At 44.3% G+C, this 16351-nt stretch overlaps 1 protein-coding gene and 1 long non-coding RNA gene across 17 annotated transcripts in view; one reads left to right on the top strand and one right to left on the bottom strand.

Annotated features, from left to right (window-relative positions):
• The window catches only part of LOC132978393 (disks large homolog 1-like), a 93679-nt gene extending 77594 nt beyond the window's left edge, over nucleotides 1-16085 (bottom strand). For 6 of the 16 annotated variants that reach the window (XM_061043566.1, XM_061043568.1, XM_061043574.1 and 3 more), the window contains exons 1-2: nucleotides 15197-16085; nucleotides 12837-12968 (exon numbers count right to left, since the gene is read on the bottom strand). In XM_061043566.1, the coding sequence (XP_060899549.1) occupies nucleotides 12837-12968; nucleotides 15197-15215 (151 nt within the window). In that variant the 5' untranslated portion in view covers nucleotides 15216-16085. The remainder of the gene's footprint in view (nucleotides 1-12836; nucleotides 12969-15196) is intronic. The other 10 variants (XM_061043583.1, XM_061043577.1, XM_061043580.1 and 7 more) reach the window with 3 other exon arrangements.
• LOC132978436 (uncharacterized) lies at nucleotides 13914-14342 on the top strand. The gene is made up of 2 exons (XR_009673912.1): nucleotides 13914-14076; nucleotides 14182-14342. It is a non-coding gene; the product is annotated as an uncharacterized LOC132978436 (long non-coding RNA).
• Nucleotides 16086-16351: the final 266 nt, after the last annotated feature.

Here is a 16351-nt window from a genome sequence, read left to right as displayed (position 1 = left end):
ATATTTTCTTTATTACTCTCTTTTAGTTCTTACGGTGTTTCCATTAAAAACGGAAAGAAAGGAACTTCAAATAAAAGTCTGAAACATCAGTTTGAGAGCCAGGCCGTCTGTAACAGCACGGAGAATGCTACATTCAGAATAACATACGGGCGATGTGATAAAGAAAGAATACGGGGATGAGCAGACACTTTTTAGACTATCCTCCAACCGCAGGATTAAAGATTCCTGAGTCACACGTTGTTTGGATTTAGATTGAAGTGAATATATCTGTTTTAGTATTAAATGCTGTTAAGAAGACAAACTAAACAAACTGGTTTCTCCTGGCAGCGTGAAGAGGCAGTAAGAGGAGAGTCTGCGGTCGGCAGGTTAGCGTGAGCGTCCTCAGGAGACGGCATTAAACACAGCCCCGTATTGATGTCCAATAAAAAGGGACCTCTGTGGAATTGTGGGAGACTGTTAAAGGGATCGTTTTACAGTGAAAGCAGCAGCAGTCTGTTTCCAGAGCAAGAGGTTCATGTTCGACAGCAGAGCCGGCTGTAGGCTGCTTCAGCTGAAACATGTTTTAGACCCTCAAATGTTTCAGGAAGCAGAGGTCAGGGAAAGGGAAGCTGAACATGTCTGAGGTGTGTTGACAGTAGTGTAATTCCTAAAGAAAAGTGGGTATACTCCTCATTTTTACCCCAAAAGTTTGTTTTTAAGTGTCCCGTCCAGCAGAGGATAAATATGTTATAAACAGTGACATGTAAGACTACTCAGACATATGTAGTCAGTGTTTATTAACCAGTTAGAGACAGAGGAGGGTGGGTCATTGCTTCACCATCCAAGGAAAACTAATTTCAGCATACTACTGATTATTGTCAATCAATCACTGGGGTGAATCAGAGGAGATTTAGAAGTTGGTATACCCCATGGACACTGAAAAAGAAGTGGGTATTCTCCATATACCAGAGTCCCTCTGCACCTTTAAGAAAAAGCTAAAGACCCAGCTCTTTCATGAATACCTACTAACTTAATGATGATGGTCTCCATATTATTGATGATGATGATGGTAATGACGATGGTTTTTGTTTGATAACGACGACTTATAAGATGGTTTCTATACTGATTAGAGCTCTCAAGAACTGCCCTCAATGTTGTGCTTTGCCTCTGGTCACTTCCTGTCAGCACCTGTGTGTCCAATCAGACTCAAAGCTGATCGTTTGCTCTTACTCACATTGTTCCCTTTTTTCTAGATCCTTGCTTGTGTTGTTCTTACTCTCTGATGTACGTCGCTTTGGATAAAAGCGTCTGCTAAGTGAATTGTAGAATTGTAGATTACCTGCATATACCCTGCACTACAACACTGGTTGTTGATATATTTAGGACCAGATTCACAAAAAAGGATTGCGCGACCTGTGCAAATGAGTCAAAAAACACGCAAACATCTGCGCTGCGGAGTGGTTACGGGAACAATCAGCGTCTCTGGGCGTTTATGCGATTTGTGTGTAAAAAAAAATGTAGTAGCCATTTGCCACCTTCCTATGCAAATCATTGCCAAAAGTGTACAATAAAAAACACGGCGACGCACAGCTTGACTTAAAAAAAAAATAGCATCTGATGAAAGTTGGTGGTAACTGCGCCGCTGTGTTTTTAAGAAATGTCTCAGTCAAACTAATCAGGAGAACAATTCCACCTCTGTATGACTTAAAATAAATTATTAAATAATAAATGGTTAAATGATAAATGGTCAAATGCTCCCCTAGCTGCGCCGCAGAGCAAACTGCGCTGAAGCTGTTTGCACATATTTAAATCATTCCTTACACAGTCATTCGGTTAAAAAACTGTTCCATTCTTATGCAAATTGGCCCAATCGCAAAGGAAGTGTCTAATTTAAAAACACTCGCTATAACAGACACACAGTTAGAGTAAAGCAAAAACTGTTTGTGGCATGTTGGTGGTAACTGCACCGCTATCTTTGTAAGACATTTCAGGAGTAAACTTTTCAGTGATCAGGAAAACTATTCCACCTCTGTGTGAGTCTTTAAATATGACTTTGACATGACTATTAGTAATATAACTTAAATCAGTCCTGGGCTGTCAGCGTACCCATGGTGACAGTCTCGAGTCTTGAAAAGTTTTATTTTTTTCCGTACTTTCTTGCTACATTGAGGGAGGAAGTTTTGTTTTAAGGTGTTATCTCGTATTACATTTACAGAGTGTGTCCCCTTGATAAAGTTCATCGTCTTCATGTGGACAGACCTGAGCTCCATCAGTGTGAGAGTGCAGCTCTGTGCAGAGTCAGAGGGGCAGATAGCTTCTCTCCACATTCACACACTGAACAAGAGCAAACTGAAAGATGTCAGAACTGCGATGGGGTCTTTCCTTCAGTCTATTTTTAACCTTCAGATATTAAATCAAATTAAAGACAGAGTCCTTTCTGTGAGAGCACGGTGATCGTATTAACCAGTTAGACTGCTGCGTCTGACACAACAGCGTCTGTTGTTTAGTCTAATTAAAGACCACACCTATTTAAACTGCTGCTATCACAGGAGGAGCACTCATGGAAAAAACATCAACATTATACAACATGTGTACCACACCCAGAGCGTCCAGGGGGAGACAATCTACTTCAAACAAAGATTAAAACTCTGCTACTAAGAAAACAGAAGAATGTTTTTTAAGACTTTTAAAATATAAACAGAATTTTTTTTTGCCAGTTCTTTTAGACACAAACAATTTGTAAAACCAGTTGAGAAGCCATCGATGCAAAAAATGTGTTTAGTCAGTAAAATCAATATCCACCCATCCATTATCTTAACCGTTAGTTAGAATGTGCACACACTAACTCTCAGTTCTTTCTGAAAGTGAGCGTAGGCTGCTGCCGTCTTTTTTTTTATTGGGTTAAATAACATAGTCTGAGATGTTAGAGACCTAGGGTCGGACAAAGCAACATATTTCATGATGTCACCATTAATTCAGGAAACACATGCCGTAACACTTCTATTGAAAGCCTTACTTCAGTCTATGAAATTACCCTTCATTTAGGACAGGCGTCAATACAAGACTAGGGCCCGACTGATATGGGACTTTTGGGGCCGATACCAATACCGATATTAGGGTGAGGAAAAAAGCTGATACCGATATATCGGCTGATATCTTTCTTAGATCTATCTTCGATCTGTAGTGAGAGATAGATTTAAAAATGAAATGGTGAATAAATCTAGTAATATCGGCGCATATCTGCCATAAAAATAGCCGATACCGATAGTCACTGGATATTCTGATATTGGCCGATATTATCGGCTGGCTGACAAATCGGTCAGGTTCTATATGAGACTGGCTTTTAAATAGAGTTCATAATAAATCACAAATTTGATCTTGTTTTGTAAGACAGTATGCAAACCAGCTTCAAGACCTGCAGGCATACGAGCTTTGTTCTATCTTTCTTGGACAGATGTTGTAGATTGTCTTTACTTTTGTGCTGTGGAACTTTTTCTCCGTATTTTAAATCCATAAACTATTTCAACACTAAAATCCGAGGAGCCTGTATGTGAGAGCGGCCTTCATTCAAATTTTGATGGGCCGGAGTGTTTTTTGTAGTCTAATAGAGATCCCTTTATCAGCGTAAATTGCTCCTGACCTTTAATTTTAATAAATCCTGGCAAGTTGTTGGGACACGCTGCAATTAGCAGAGTAACGTCCAAATCTTCTGGGGGCTGAATGCTGATTTATTAAATTGCAAAGATTTGATTGATGCCATCTGTTTGTCTGAGAGGAATCAGGCCAGATCGAGCTGAAAGAACGAGAAGGGAAACAGAAACTGAAGCTCACAGCGCTCTCTCTCTCTCTCTCTGTAAATCAGCAGAGGAGGGTGGGTAAGGGGGGGGTGGATTATAGACCGGGGGTAATCGTCATGTCCACGGAGGGATTACACTGTGCTCTGCCGGCTGCAGACATCACTTTTTTGGGTGGGGGGGTTTGGCAGATTGGAAATGTATTTTCCCCTCAGTGACACTCGGATACTGGGACGTCAGGGCGAGCGTGACACAGAACGAGAAGCTGAAAACGCTGAAATAATAAATTCAAAATTAGCATTCAAAGCTAATTCAAAACTAACATTATTAACCTCGTGTGAGTTTATTCACAAATCAAGACTGAAGAGAGATCATACTAGAGTTTGAGTCCGACTGCAGCCGAGGTTTACTCCTGTTGTTTGGTTTTGTTCTCCCTAAAATGGCCGTGGTTAAGAGTCTGATGTCGGGGCGCTGATGGCCTAGCGGTAAGGTGGTGCCCCATTTATGAAGGGTAAAGTTTGCCAAGTGGGCGGCCCTCTGGTTCAAATCTAACCTGTGGATCCTTTCCCGCATGGCGTTCCCCTCTCTCTCCTGATGTCCTCCCGGATCCACTGTCCTATCAAATAAAGGCAAAAGCCCCAAAATATAATGTGTGACGTCATAATTAACCACAGAGATGGCCGGGCCCTTGAGAGGCCAGGTGAGTGGTGAGATGTCATTAAATAAAATCATTACAGGCGTGTTGGGTCAGTAGCGTTCGCCTCCAGGCTAACGGTCGCCTCCTCTGACTGACTACCATCAGCTTTTGGACTTAACAGAAAAACATTTGTTACTTTAGGGGTCAAACGCGTCCTTTCTGTCTTTCTCACATCCTGACTTTGTGCCGGTCCTGTCACTATACCCAGCCCGACATTACTGGCCCAACAGTTAAGTTCAATGCGCTCGCCACCAACATTGACGTCACTTAAAAAAAGAAAGGTTTAAAAAATGTGTTATGATTGTTTAAATTAAGGATGACCATGTTTTACCTAACCCTAAGGGCAGGTTTTTGAATCCGTGTTAACTCATCATGTGCCTCCTCGTCTGTGTCGACGATCGACAGAAAGGAAAATAGAAATGTGGCGTCAGGATCAGAACGCCGTGCTTCACAAAGCATCTCTAACGGGCTGTTAGGACAGTCCTGAGAGAAACAACGGAATAAAGATGATGTGACTAGGGCCAGACGGATATGGAATTTTTGGGGCCAATATCGGTGAGAGAGAAAAAAATCAAATATATATATCGGCCGATATCTTTCTTAGGTCTATGTTGGATCTGTAGAGATAGATTCATCGAGTAATATCGGCGCATATCTGAGATTAAATTAGCCGATACCGATAGTCACTTCATACGCTAATATCAGCCGATATTATTGGCCAGCCGATTTATCGGTCGGGCTCTAGTTGGGAAATGCTCGATCTTAGGTTTGTAATGATCAAAGAATTTAAACTTCAATTTGATTCTAGTAAAATTGAAGATACCGATACATGTTTTAAAACCACGGCATCACAGTCAAGAGTCACAGGCATCAAATATCGGGTAATTTCTTGTTTTTTGAAATTTTCTGAATTTGCAGTCACTCGTGCTCACTCACAAAAACATTAAGAAACACTTCAGTTCTGGTGGATTCAAACCGCTCCTGCACAACTGTCCAAAGAAAATGAGTTTTTCAAAGCTTCGCGACACTTTGGATCATCAAAAAGAACACGTACAGATTGTTTTAACACACGCGGTATAGAGAAAGTATCGACAATTTGACAACCTCAATCGGTACCATCTTTCATAGCTGTGGAGGATTTAAAGTAGAAAAAGCACAAACTGATGTATTCAGTGTATTTTCACTTCTAACTGTTTCACCATCCGGAGACTCTGGGACCCTGAAGAACCCGGACAACACCTGAGGACGTGTGAATCCATCGATCTGTGCTCGCAGCAGCAGGAGGACGAGGATGAGGAGAAAGCAGGACACTCAGTTCACGGGGATGACTTTAACTCATCTATAAGTGATGAAGACGCTGCGAAGAGGAGGAGGAGGAGGAACGGGGTGTTTGTGGGATGAAGAGGAGGTTAAGACGAACGTTTTCTCCTGAACAACCGAGTCCAGGCCTTTTAATCAGACGTGAAGATTTAACCCTGATATTTAACATTTCTTTTTAAATGTATATGACTGTTTTTATTTGTACGGCAGGAGAGTATGAAGAGTGAGTCCTATGTGAGGCGTTTGTGTTCTACATTCAGCCTCTTTAATATTTCATCAGTTTCTTTTACATGACGTTTTCTTGATCTTATTACGCAATGAAAAGCGAGGACGTCTTATTGTTTGCAGTAAATCCTTTACATGAGGAAAATGTTTAAACTAAGGCTGCCAGCATTAACTAGTTTATTGTGATTAATCTCCTGTTTGTCCCTTCAGGCTCTCCGTAGATACTCGTCCTCAGTGTCTCCCTGTAGTCTCAGTGATGTAAAAGAAGAACACTGCTGCATCTTTGAATGTCTCATTTCACTTTAACAAACTCTCAGACAGTAATATCCACCTGATGACATCACACATTGACCTTATGACATCACACATTGACCTTATGACATCACACATTGACCTTTGTTACCGTTCCTTTGAGCTGTTTTTACCTCACTTTGGGATCCCTAACCACTTCCTGTTTCTGTGCTTAACTTCCTGTCCTAACCTTCCGTCTACAGGAAGGGCCTTACTTTATTTCAAAATAAAAGCACACAGGAAGTAAAGTACTCTCAGCTTTAAGGTCTTCACACACCGAGTTTGATTTTTCTGGATACATTTTTTGGATTCATAGTTACGCAGTGACCTTGCACCCCGAGTCCGATGTGTTTATTTTTCTACTAATTGCGAAAAATTTGCAAGACGACTCGTTCGCAGTCAAGTTGATTTTGTTTCATTACAATTTGCGATCGACCAGATACGCGCCTTTCAAAGGTCCCAAGTGGACGCTGTCGTACGATGATTTCTGCGCTGGTCTCTACACCAGACTGATACGTGAGGACCAAGGTGAAGAGCCACCTGAGGTTCATCCATCTTGTGTCTCTTTCAGGGTGAAACCCAGACAGTCAGTCAGGTGGGAAACTCGAACAGATCGGACCACATTCCTTCATTCTCGGTGTCCGTTAACCCTGCAGCAGCGTCTCAGATTACTGTGACAGCCCGTCACAAAAACACACAGACTGCTGGGGGGGGGGGGCTTCAGTTTCACATCGAGGGGAGATGAACCGACATGTTTTTGGTTCACATGTGTGTTACTCAAACATAAATTACTCTGACTGTACAGCAAACTGACTAAATAACACTGAACACAGATAAATGTCTCACAAAACGCTTCCCTTGACTATTTTCATCTATTTAGGACAACATGGTCAAAACGTCAAACTGATAATTCTTCAATAAGCAAATTCAAATAATTATTTTCAACTGTTTTTTTTTTTTTATTGCACGCAACTAAAAGATTGTTCCACTTCACCTCCGCTGCTACAACTCCAACCTAGGGGAAACACTGTACTGTACAGGGTTTTTTTTTTTTTTAAACAAACGGTTGTGCTTTTTTGCAGGCAGAGGTGAGGTGAATCTGGTGACAACTTGCTGCTGTGACGGTATCTTCACTTAAGCACCAGGCGCTCTCCGTAGCAGGAGTGTTTGTCTGTCACAATCTTGACACCCGATTCATTGCTGGCAGGTCAGTTTCTGACTCTTGATTCACAAACAAATGTGCTTCATAAATAACAGCACAACGCACTATTGAGCCACCCTGGATCACCGCAGCCCTCGTGTGAAGAGATTTTTTCATAACAGGCAGAACTGATGATCTACAACTGAAGAATTAAGTGACATCATTCACATTTAGAGAAGTAACCACGGGGTTAATTTGTTATTTCTGCAGCAGATTCAATTCAGGATTAACGAGAGACGAACACGGGTACGGTTGGCTCTACAAGTTATGGCTGCTGTCGACAGGCCGGTCTTGAGTTTTGGCTGCTGCGGCCACCGCTAGCCGCTGGCGCTGGCCGCCACTGGCCGCCAGGGCTGCCGCTAGCCGCCGAGCACTGGCCGCCGGGCGCCAGGGCCGCCGTGACACAAAACCGCCGGCTGCTGCCAGCTCAGCAGCCGAGACATAACAACAGGACGAGGAGCCGGGGCCGGCTCGAGCTGGGGCGGACTGGTAGTGTCGGTGCTCTCACTGTTTGTCTATGGACACAGACATAGAGTCTGATTTCTGACAGGAATTTACAAGATCAATCCTGGAAGAAATCTCTGAATCAGTTGAGGAAACGGTCTTATGTGTTGAAGTAAATGTCAGTAAATAGAGGACCTTAGTGGGAGTGGCCTGCGGTGCTGTGCATTCTGGGATTTGGTGATGATTTGTCTTTCATCCACATGAGCCAAAAAGACACTTTCTGCCTTTTCTCGACCAAGAAGGCACCAACTTCAAAATGTATTTCACATTTCTACATATATGACCCAATGTCAATACAGATTCATGTTTCAACGGGTGAAGTATCTACATTTAAGTATTCTACATTGTCATATTCATAATCTACATATCGCTTCATATATCGTCGGAGCTGAAGTATAACCGTCTTTCCTCGCTCTCTGTCTCGCTCCGTTTGCCCTTGAATTGTCGGCTGCTCTAATCGTCTTTTAAATAAGAAAAAGTTGTTTTTTTCCCCAGGCTGCACTTTCCTGCAGAGCGATGAGAGCAACAAAACAAACGTGTTTATCGGAGAGCGTGATTTTTTGGCAGCTGATGATCAAACAGCTGCAGGTGGAAGAGACGCGGGGATAAACATTTATCTCTGCACAGATTTTCAGTGTTGGCAGAGTCAGTGAGTGTCGGACAGATTCAGGACTTTACAGAACAACATATGAAACGTGTTGATTACTGCCGTCACTTCAGGCAGATGGTACTTTTGAATCCAGCTGTTACAACCGAGCAGCTGGCAGGTCCAGTTTTGGAGACTCTATAAATGAATGCAACACTTACTGATGTTTGTTTGTGGGTTTTTGATGAAGCTCTGTTTGGGAAGCTGTTAAAATAAAGACGGGGGGGGGGGGGGGGGGCTCTTTCATCAAACAGAAAGAGGCTGACAGTTCCTCCTGTCCTTCCTGATCCCATTTCTGAGACTGAACATGTTTTCACATAAAGATCATTTCAAGAGGACTTCTCTGGATATATTCCAGACCTTGTTGGTCACATAAGCCCGGTTTCCACCAAGCGGTCTGGTTCAGTACGGTACACATTTATTGTCGTTTCCACTGTAAAAACTTGGGAATGGTCCCAAAATAGTCCTGAGTATACTTGCTTTAAACTACGCAAACACAAAACATAAGCCTCGTGTATCATGCGGGGGTTTGGAGCGTTGGTTGTACATGTTAACGTTATGCGGGGTGCCGGTGGCGCAGTGGTTTCTTTTATGGAAAGCGTCCCTTTGGTTTGATTCGTTGCTGTATACATATAGATTGATCAGCGACCACATCGTCTTGTTTTTAGTCACACCAGCGGATGTTTCATCATCTCCTCAGGACTCCTGCCCTCACAAAGACAAACGGACGCACTTTACGACCTCTCGCCCCGCTGTGACCGCTCACACATCAGACACTAAACTAAACAGCCACCACGGCCGACTCTCCCTTTCAGATAAACGAGCCTCTCTTTGTGCTCTCAAAATCCTCATGTGTTTCATTCTCATCATCACGTCCAGGCTGCTGCTGACGATGTTTTCTCATTTTTTAAAAACGCACTATGGCTGATTCAGAAGGCGATTAATGAAGAGAAGCATCAACACAAAGCGACTTATTAACTTCTAACCGTTTGCTCGTTGCTCGAAGACAAACTCTTACTGAAGTCGTGTTTATTTTTAAAAGGCACTGATTCGGTTTAGTGAATAAAAATAGATCTTTCAGAGATACGACAAAGGTTTAAAAATATCACTGAGAGTGTTGTGTACAAATTCATGTCCATGTTGTCTCTACAGGATCACAGAACGTCTCCCTCGGAAAAGCTGTGTTCTCATTAACGTCCAACGACTCAAAGGATCCCTACAGAGAGAGACCTTTTTATTACAGGAGATGACTTTCTGTTTTAAGGACTCACTCACACTCGATAAAGTTGTTCCATACCGTGCTTAAGAAAGTGGCCCCCCCTCCCCCGCTGGCCTGCGGTCACACTGCTCCAGGACTAACCTGCTGCAGGTGTTACAGTCTGTTTACCTGCTGCAGGTGTTACAGTCTGTTTACCTGCCGCAGACGCTACAGTCTGTTTACCTGCCGCAGACGCTACAGTCTGTTTACCTGCCGCAGGTGTTACAGTCTGTTTACCTGCAGACGTTACAGTCTGTTTACCTGCCGCAGGTGTTACAGTCTGTTTACCTGCCGCAGACGTTACAGTCTGTTTACCTGCTGCAGACGTTACAGTCTGTTTACCTGCTGCAGACGTTACAGTCTGTTTACATGCTGCAGACGTTACAGTCTGTTTACCTGCTGCAGACGTTACAGTCTGTTTACCCGCTGCAGACGCTACAGTCTGTTTACCTGCTGCAGACGTTACACTCTGTTTACCTGCTGCAGACGTTACACTCTGTTTACCTGCTACAGTCTGTTTACCTGCTGCAGACGTTACAGTCTGTTTACCTGCTGCAGACGTTACAGTTTGTTTACCTGCTGCAGACGTTACAGTTTGTTTACCTGCTGCAGACGTTACACTCTGTTTACCTGCTAGTCTGTTTACCTGCTACAGACGTTACAGTCTGTTTACCTGCTGCAGGCGTTACAGTCTGTTTACCTGCTGCAGACGTTACAGTCTGTTTACCTGCTACAGTCTGTTTACCTGCTGCAGACGTTACAGTTTGTTTACCTGCTGCAGACGTTACAGTCTGTTTACCTGCTGCAGGCGTTACAGTCTGTTTACCCGCTGCAGACGTTAGTTTGTTTACCTGCTGCAGACGTTACAGTCTGTTTACATGCTGCAGACGTTACAGTCTGTTTACCTGCAGACGTTACAGTCTGTTTACATGCTGCAGACGTTACAGTCTGTTTACCTGCAGACGTTACAGTCTGTTTACATGCTGCAGACGTTACAGTCTGTTTACCTGCTGCAGGCGTTACAGTCTGTTTACCTGCTGCAGACGTTACAGTCTGTTTACCTGCTACAGTCTGTTTACCTGCTGCAGACGTTACAGTTTGTTTACCTGCTGCAGACGTTACAGTCTGTTTACCTGCTGCAGGCGTTACAGTCTGTTTACCCGCTGCAGACGTTAGTTTGTTTACCTGCTGCAGACGTTACAGTCTGTTTACCTGCTGCAGGCGTTACAGTCTGTTTACCTGCTGCAGGCGTTACAGTCTGTTTACCTGCTGCAGGCGTTACACTCTGTTTACCTGCTGCAGGCGTTACACTCTGTTTACCTGCTGCAGGCGTTACACTCTGTTTACCTGCTGCAGGCGTTACACTCTGTTTACCTGCTGCAGACGTTACAGTTTGTTTACCTGCTACAGACGTTACAGTCTGTTTACCTGCTGCAGGCGTTACAGTCTGTTTACCTGCTGCAGGCGTTACAGTCTGTTTACCTGCTACAGTCTGTTTACCTGCTGCAGACGTTACAGTTTGTTTACCTGCTGCAGACGTTACACTCTGTTTACCTGCTGCAGACGTTACAGTCTGTTTACCTGCTACAGACGTTACAGTCTGTTTACCTGCTACAGTCTGTTTACCTGCTGCAGACGTTACAGTTTGTTTACCTGCTGCAGGCGTTACAGTCTGTTTACCTGCTGCAGACGTTACAGTCTGTTTACCTGCTACAGACGTTACAGTCTGTTTACCTGCTACAGTCTGTTTACCTGCTGCAGACGTTACAGTTTGTTTACCTGCTGCAGACATTACACTCTGTTTACCTGCTACAGACGTTACAGTCTGTTTACCTGCTGCAGGCGTTACAGTCTGTTTACCTGCTGCAGGCGTTACAGTCTGTTTACCTGCTACAGTCTGTTTACCTGCTGCAGACGTTACAGTTTGTTTACCTGCTGCAGACGTTACACTCTGTTTACCTGCTGCAGACGTTACAGTCTGTTTACCTGCTGCAGGCGTTACAGTCTGTTTACCTGCTGCAGACGTTACAGTCTGTTTACCTGCTACAGACGTTACAGTCTGTTTACCTGCTACAGACGTTACAGTCTGTTTACCTGCTGCAGACGTTAGTTTGTTTACCTGCTGCAGGCGTTACAGTCTGTTTACCCGCTGCAGACGTTAGTTTGTTTACCTGCTGCAGACGTTACACTCTGTTTACCTGCTGCAGACGTTACAGTCTGTTTACCTGCTGCAGGCGTTACACTCTGTTTACCCGCTGCAGGCGTTACAGTCTGTTTACCTGCTGCAGGCGTTACACTCTGTTTACCTGCTGCAGGCGTTACAGTCTGTTTACCTGCTGCAGACGTTACAGTCTGTTTACCTGCTGCAGACGTTACAGCCTGTTTACCTGCTGCAGGCGTTACACTCTGTTTACCTGCTGCAGGCGTTACAGTCTGTTTACCTGCTGCAGACGTTACAGTCTGTTTACCCGCTGCAGACGTTACAGCCTGTTTACCTGCTGCAGGCGTTACACTCTGTTTACCTGCTGCAGGCGTTACAGTCTGTTTACCTGCTGCAGGCGTTACAGTCTGTTTACCTGCTGCAGGCGTTACAGTCTGTTTACCTGCAGACGTTACAGTCTGTTTACCCGCTGCAGACGTTACAGTCTGTTTACCTGCTGCAGACGTTACAGTCTGTTTACCTGCTGCAGACGTTACAGTCTGTTTACCTGCTGCAGGCGTTACACTCTGTTTACCTGCTGCAGACGTTACAGTCTGTTTACCTGCTGCAGGCGCTACAGCTCAGAAACCGTCTTTATAAATCATTTTTGTTTGCCTGATTAAAATATTAAAAATTAGTTTTTTTCCAGGACTTTTTCTCAGGCCTTGAAAGCTGCCTGGTACAGCCTCAAGGATGTTTCCAGGCTGTGTGGTGCTCGTACCTATGAGGGCCTGGAAGAGGTTGCTCTGGAAGATGTCGATGACCCTCTGGATGGAGTGTCGGAGCTGCCGGTCCTCGGCGTGGTGCAGCTTGGCCCGGTACTCCTCCAGCAGCAGGAGGGCTCGCTGTGCATCTGAAGCGAGGAAGAGGAGGAGGTGAGTCGAGGACACATAGTTCAGTCAGGGTCTTTACCATAAATGAAAAACGATCTGAGACACGGCGATCGCAGGCTGGTCTGAATAAAAAGCTGCTTCCCTGCTGCAATAATCCCTCAGTGATGGAACGATACCGCAGTGTTACACTTAATGCTTTACAAAAAACACAGACAGCGAGGAAATTAAAGCAGTGGTTGGGTTAAGGTCAGTGTTTCAGCACAGAGTGCGGCGTCAGGTCGGGTGTGGATGCTTTTAAATTATCATGATTTGCAGAAAAACTCCTGCACACCACCTAAATTGCAAAAAAAAGAAAAAGAATTGCAATTCGGACAATAGAGGATAAAATGTGTGTAGGCAGACGATTCTGACTGTTTTCTTTAGAGCCCGACCGATTCATCAGCCAGCCGATAATATCGACCGATATCAGCATATCAAGTGGCGATCGGTATCGGCTCATTTTATCTCAGATATGCGCCGACATTTCTAGATTTATTCACCAGTCAAATAGCATTTCATTTGAGTTTCATTGTATTACACTAGCGGTTCTCTTTAACCAGCAGGGGGCGCTATATGGATTACAACAAGCATCATCACTCAATCTTTTCAACAAGTGTTTGATAACTGAGGGATCAACACAATAAATGTGGATATCTAAATCTACAGATTGAACAAAGATCCAAGAAAAATATCGGCCAATTTATCAGTATCTGCTTTTTTTCTCCCCAACATCGATATTAGTATCAGCCCCAAAACATCCCGTATCGGTCAACGTCCTAGTTTTCTTATCTTACGTCTAGTGAGTTAAACAAAATTTCAATTTCCTTTCAACAGACAATTAAATTAGTCAGCCGGGAACATCTCTAGTGAAAATAACGAATGTGTCATTAAAGAAATACCTGTGGCATCGACAGGTTTAGCTGTTTGAATTCAACCGTCCTTTTATTTTGAAATACAGTAAGGCCCTTCTGGTAGAGTGACGGTTAGGACAGGAAGTTAAGCACAGAAACAGGAAGTGCTTAGGGATCCCAAAGTGAGGTCAAACAGCTCAAAGGAACAGTAACAAAGGTCAATGTGTGATGTCATGAGGTCAATGTGTGATGTCATAAGGTCACTGTGTGATGTCATCAGGTCAATGTGTGATGTCATAAGGTCAATGTGTGATGTCATCAGGTCAGTGTGTGATGTCATCAGGTGGATATTACTGTCTGAGAGTTTGTTAAAGTGAAATGAGACATTCAAAGATGCAGCAGTGTTCTTCTTTTACATCACTGAGACTACAGGGAGACACTGAGGACGACTATCTACGGAGAGCCTGAAGGGACAAACAGGAGATTAATCGAGATTAAAACAAATGAACGCATTAATTTGAATGTCATGATGTTTGATCTACCGAGAGAGCCTGACTTTATTTCAAAATAAAAGCAGGGTTGAATTCAAAGAGAATTCAAGAAAGGTAAACTCAGATTAAGTCATTTTTTGCTATTTTATTCTTGAATGTGAAAAAAAAAGAATTTAACACGTAATTATAAATTTAAATTGTAATTGTTCGACGGCCGTTTGTTTAAACGTTAACGAGGAAGGTAAGTTCGCGAAATCATCAAACCTTGATAATAAAGTAATTCCGACTTTCAGAATGGAAAGCACGTGAACGCGCTTAACTCGAGAGAAAAACGACTTTCCAACTCGGAAACTCTACCAGCCAAGGAGCACGCGAAGGCAGCGTACGAGCTCCTTCTCTTGCGGGTCTTTTGCGCATGCGTGTGATTGTGGACTTGTTGCGACCGTCACTTGTGTCCCCGGTCTCCCCTACTCGAGTCTACCTTCATCAAACACAACTAATTAAACATTTGTCACTGTCAGTGCGTCCTCACATTAATGTTATATCTCTGTTATGAGCCAGGACTTCAGGGGAAGAGTGGAAATGTGAATTTTGACAGAGAGTTTATTTTTAGTTGGGCTCCTCTCCAGACAAGGTGCCCCATATACAACTTGGTTAGCAACTGCAGCTAACCCGGCTAACCCCACTTTAACTCACTTTACCTGAGTGGCACGGCACGGTTCGGCTTGTGAGGCCGAAATAACCCGAGTGGGGTGTCATTGTGTCGAGTTATATCCGTGTCAGTGTGCGTGTGTGTTTGTTTAAGTGTGAGTGTGTGAGTTTGGTTTAGCCGTGCTAGCCTCAGCTAGTTAATAATGTGCAGCTTACCTTTCTTTCTCACTGGCATGGTCTGGCTCGGCTCGGCTCGGTATTGAGCTAGTCGTGTGTTAGCCTCATGCACTCCCCGGCACAGCACTGGGGCTTTGTTTTATTGATTATTCCGGCTGTTAAAGCCCGCTGTCACAGCTCCAAGTCACGGCTCAAGAAAATCCCTCCACGACGACACCAAGTTCCCCTCCGAGACAAACAAAGTCCCTGTGAGGGGGGACTGACACGTCCAGACTGAATAACAACACCAAGTCTACAGTATGAAGCAAGACAAGGCAGAAGTCCCGGGTTCAACTAATATCACCCGAGGAAGGAGCTCCAGGAGGCGCCGTCCGCTACCGACTCTCCGTGCTGTAGTTCCCCGCCGGAGACGCTCCCTGCCCCGGCTTGATGACCGCGGTGACGCGACACACTGCTGGGTGAAGGAAAAAAAAAAAAAAAAAAGTGCAAATCTAGTTTCCTCCAAGTGGGACCAGCCGAGTGCCAAACTCCATAAAAACCATCAGTTAGGGTGCATGCATGAGCTGCCCGGTTGCAGGGAGACGACCAGCTCCGGAGCTTTGATGCTTCTTCCAGGAAGAAAAAAAAAAACAACAACTTCAAAGTCCAGCCTGGTGGCACACCTCAACTCCAGCCTGGTGGCACACCTCAACTCCAGCCTGGTGGCACACCTCAACTCCAGCCTGGTTTATCCCGCACTGGCACGCACTCTTCCTGCGTGTTATTCCCAGCACAGCCTGCGTTGTGCATTCGTGTCAAACTTTCCTCAGTGTAAATCCCTCCTCTCTTTTTCTCCTACTTCCTCCTTCTCCTCCTTCTCCTCCTTTTTTCTTCTTCTTCTTCTCCCTCCTCCTCCTCCTCCTCCTGCACCTCCCCAGGTCTACAAATCCCAAACTTTCCTCCAAAATGGCGTCTCACAGAGCAGCAAACGTGAACCATGTGATTTCTAAAAGACTACCCCTCCAACCTGCCACCCAATCATGCAGCTCACCTACAAGACCGAGGAAGAGGAGGAGGAGGAGGGGTGCTGGAGGAGGAAGAGAAAAAGTTTTGGATCCAGAGAAAGGGAAAGTGAGAGGACAGAGAGAGAGCAAGAGGAGGTGAAGGTGAGATTTAAAAACTGAAGGAACGATAAAAAAGAAGAGGAAGACAATC

Source organism: Labrus mixtus, chromosome 8 (assembly GCF_963584025.1).
Source record: "Labrus mixtus chromosome 8, fLabMix1.1, whole genome shotgun sequence".
NCBI lineage: Eukaryota > Metazoa > Chordata > Actinopteri > Labriformes > Labridae > Labrus > Labrus mixtus.
This window is presented reverse-complemented; position numbering and strand designations above follow the sequence as displayed.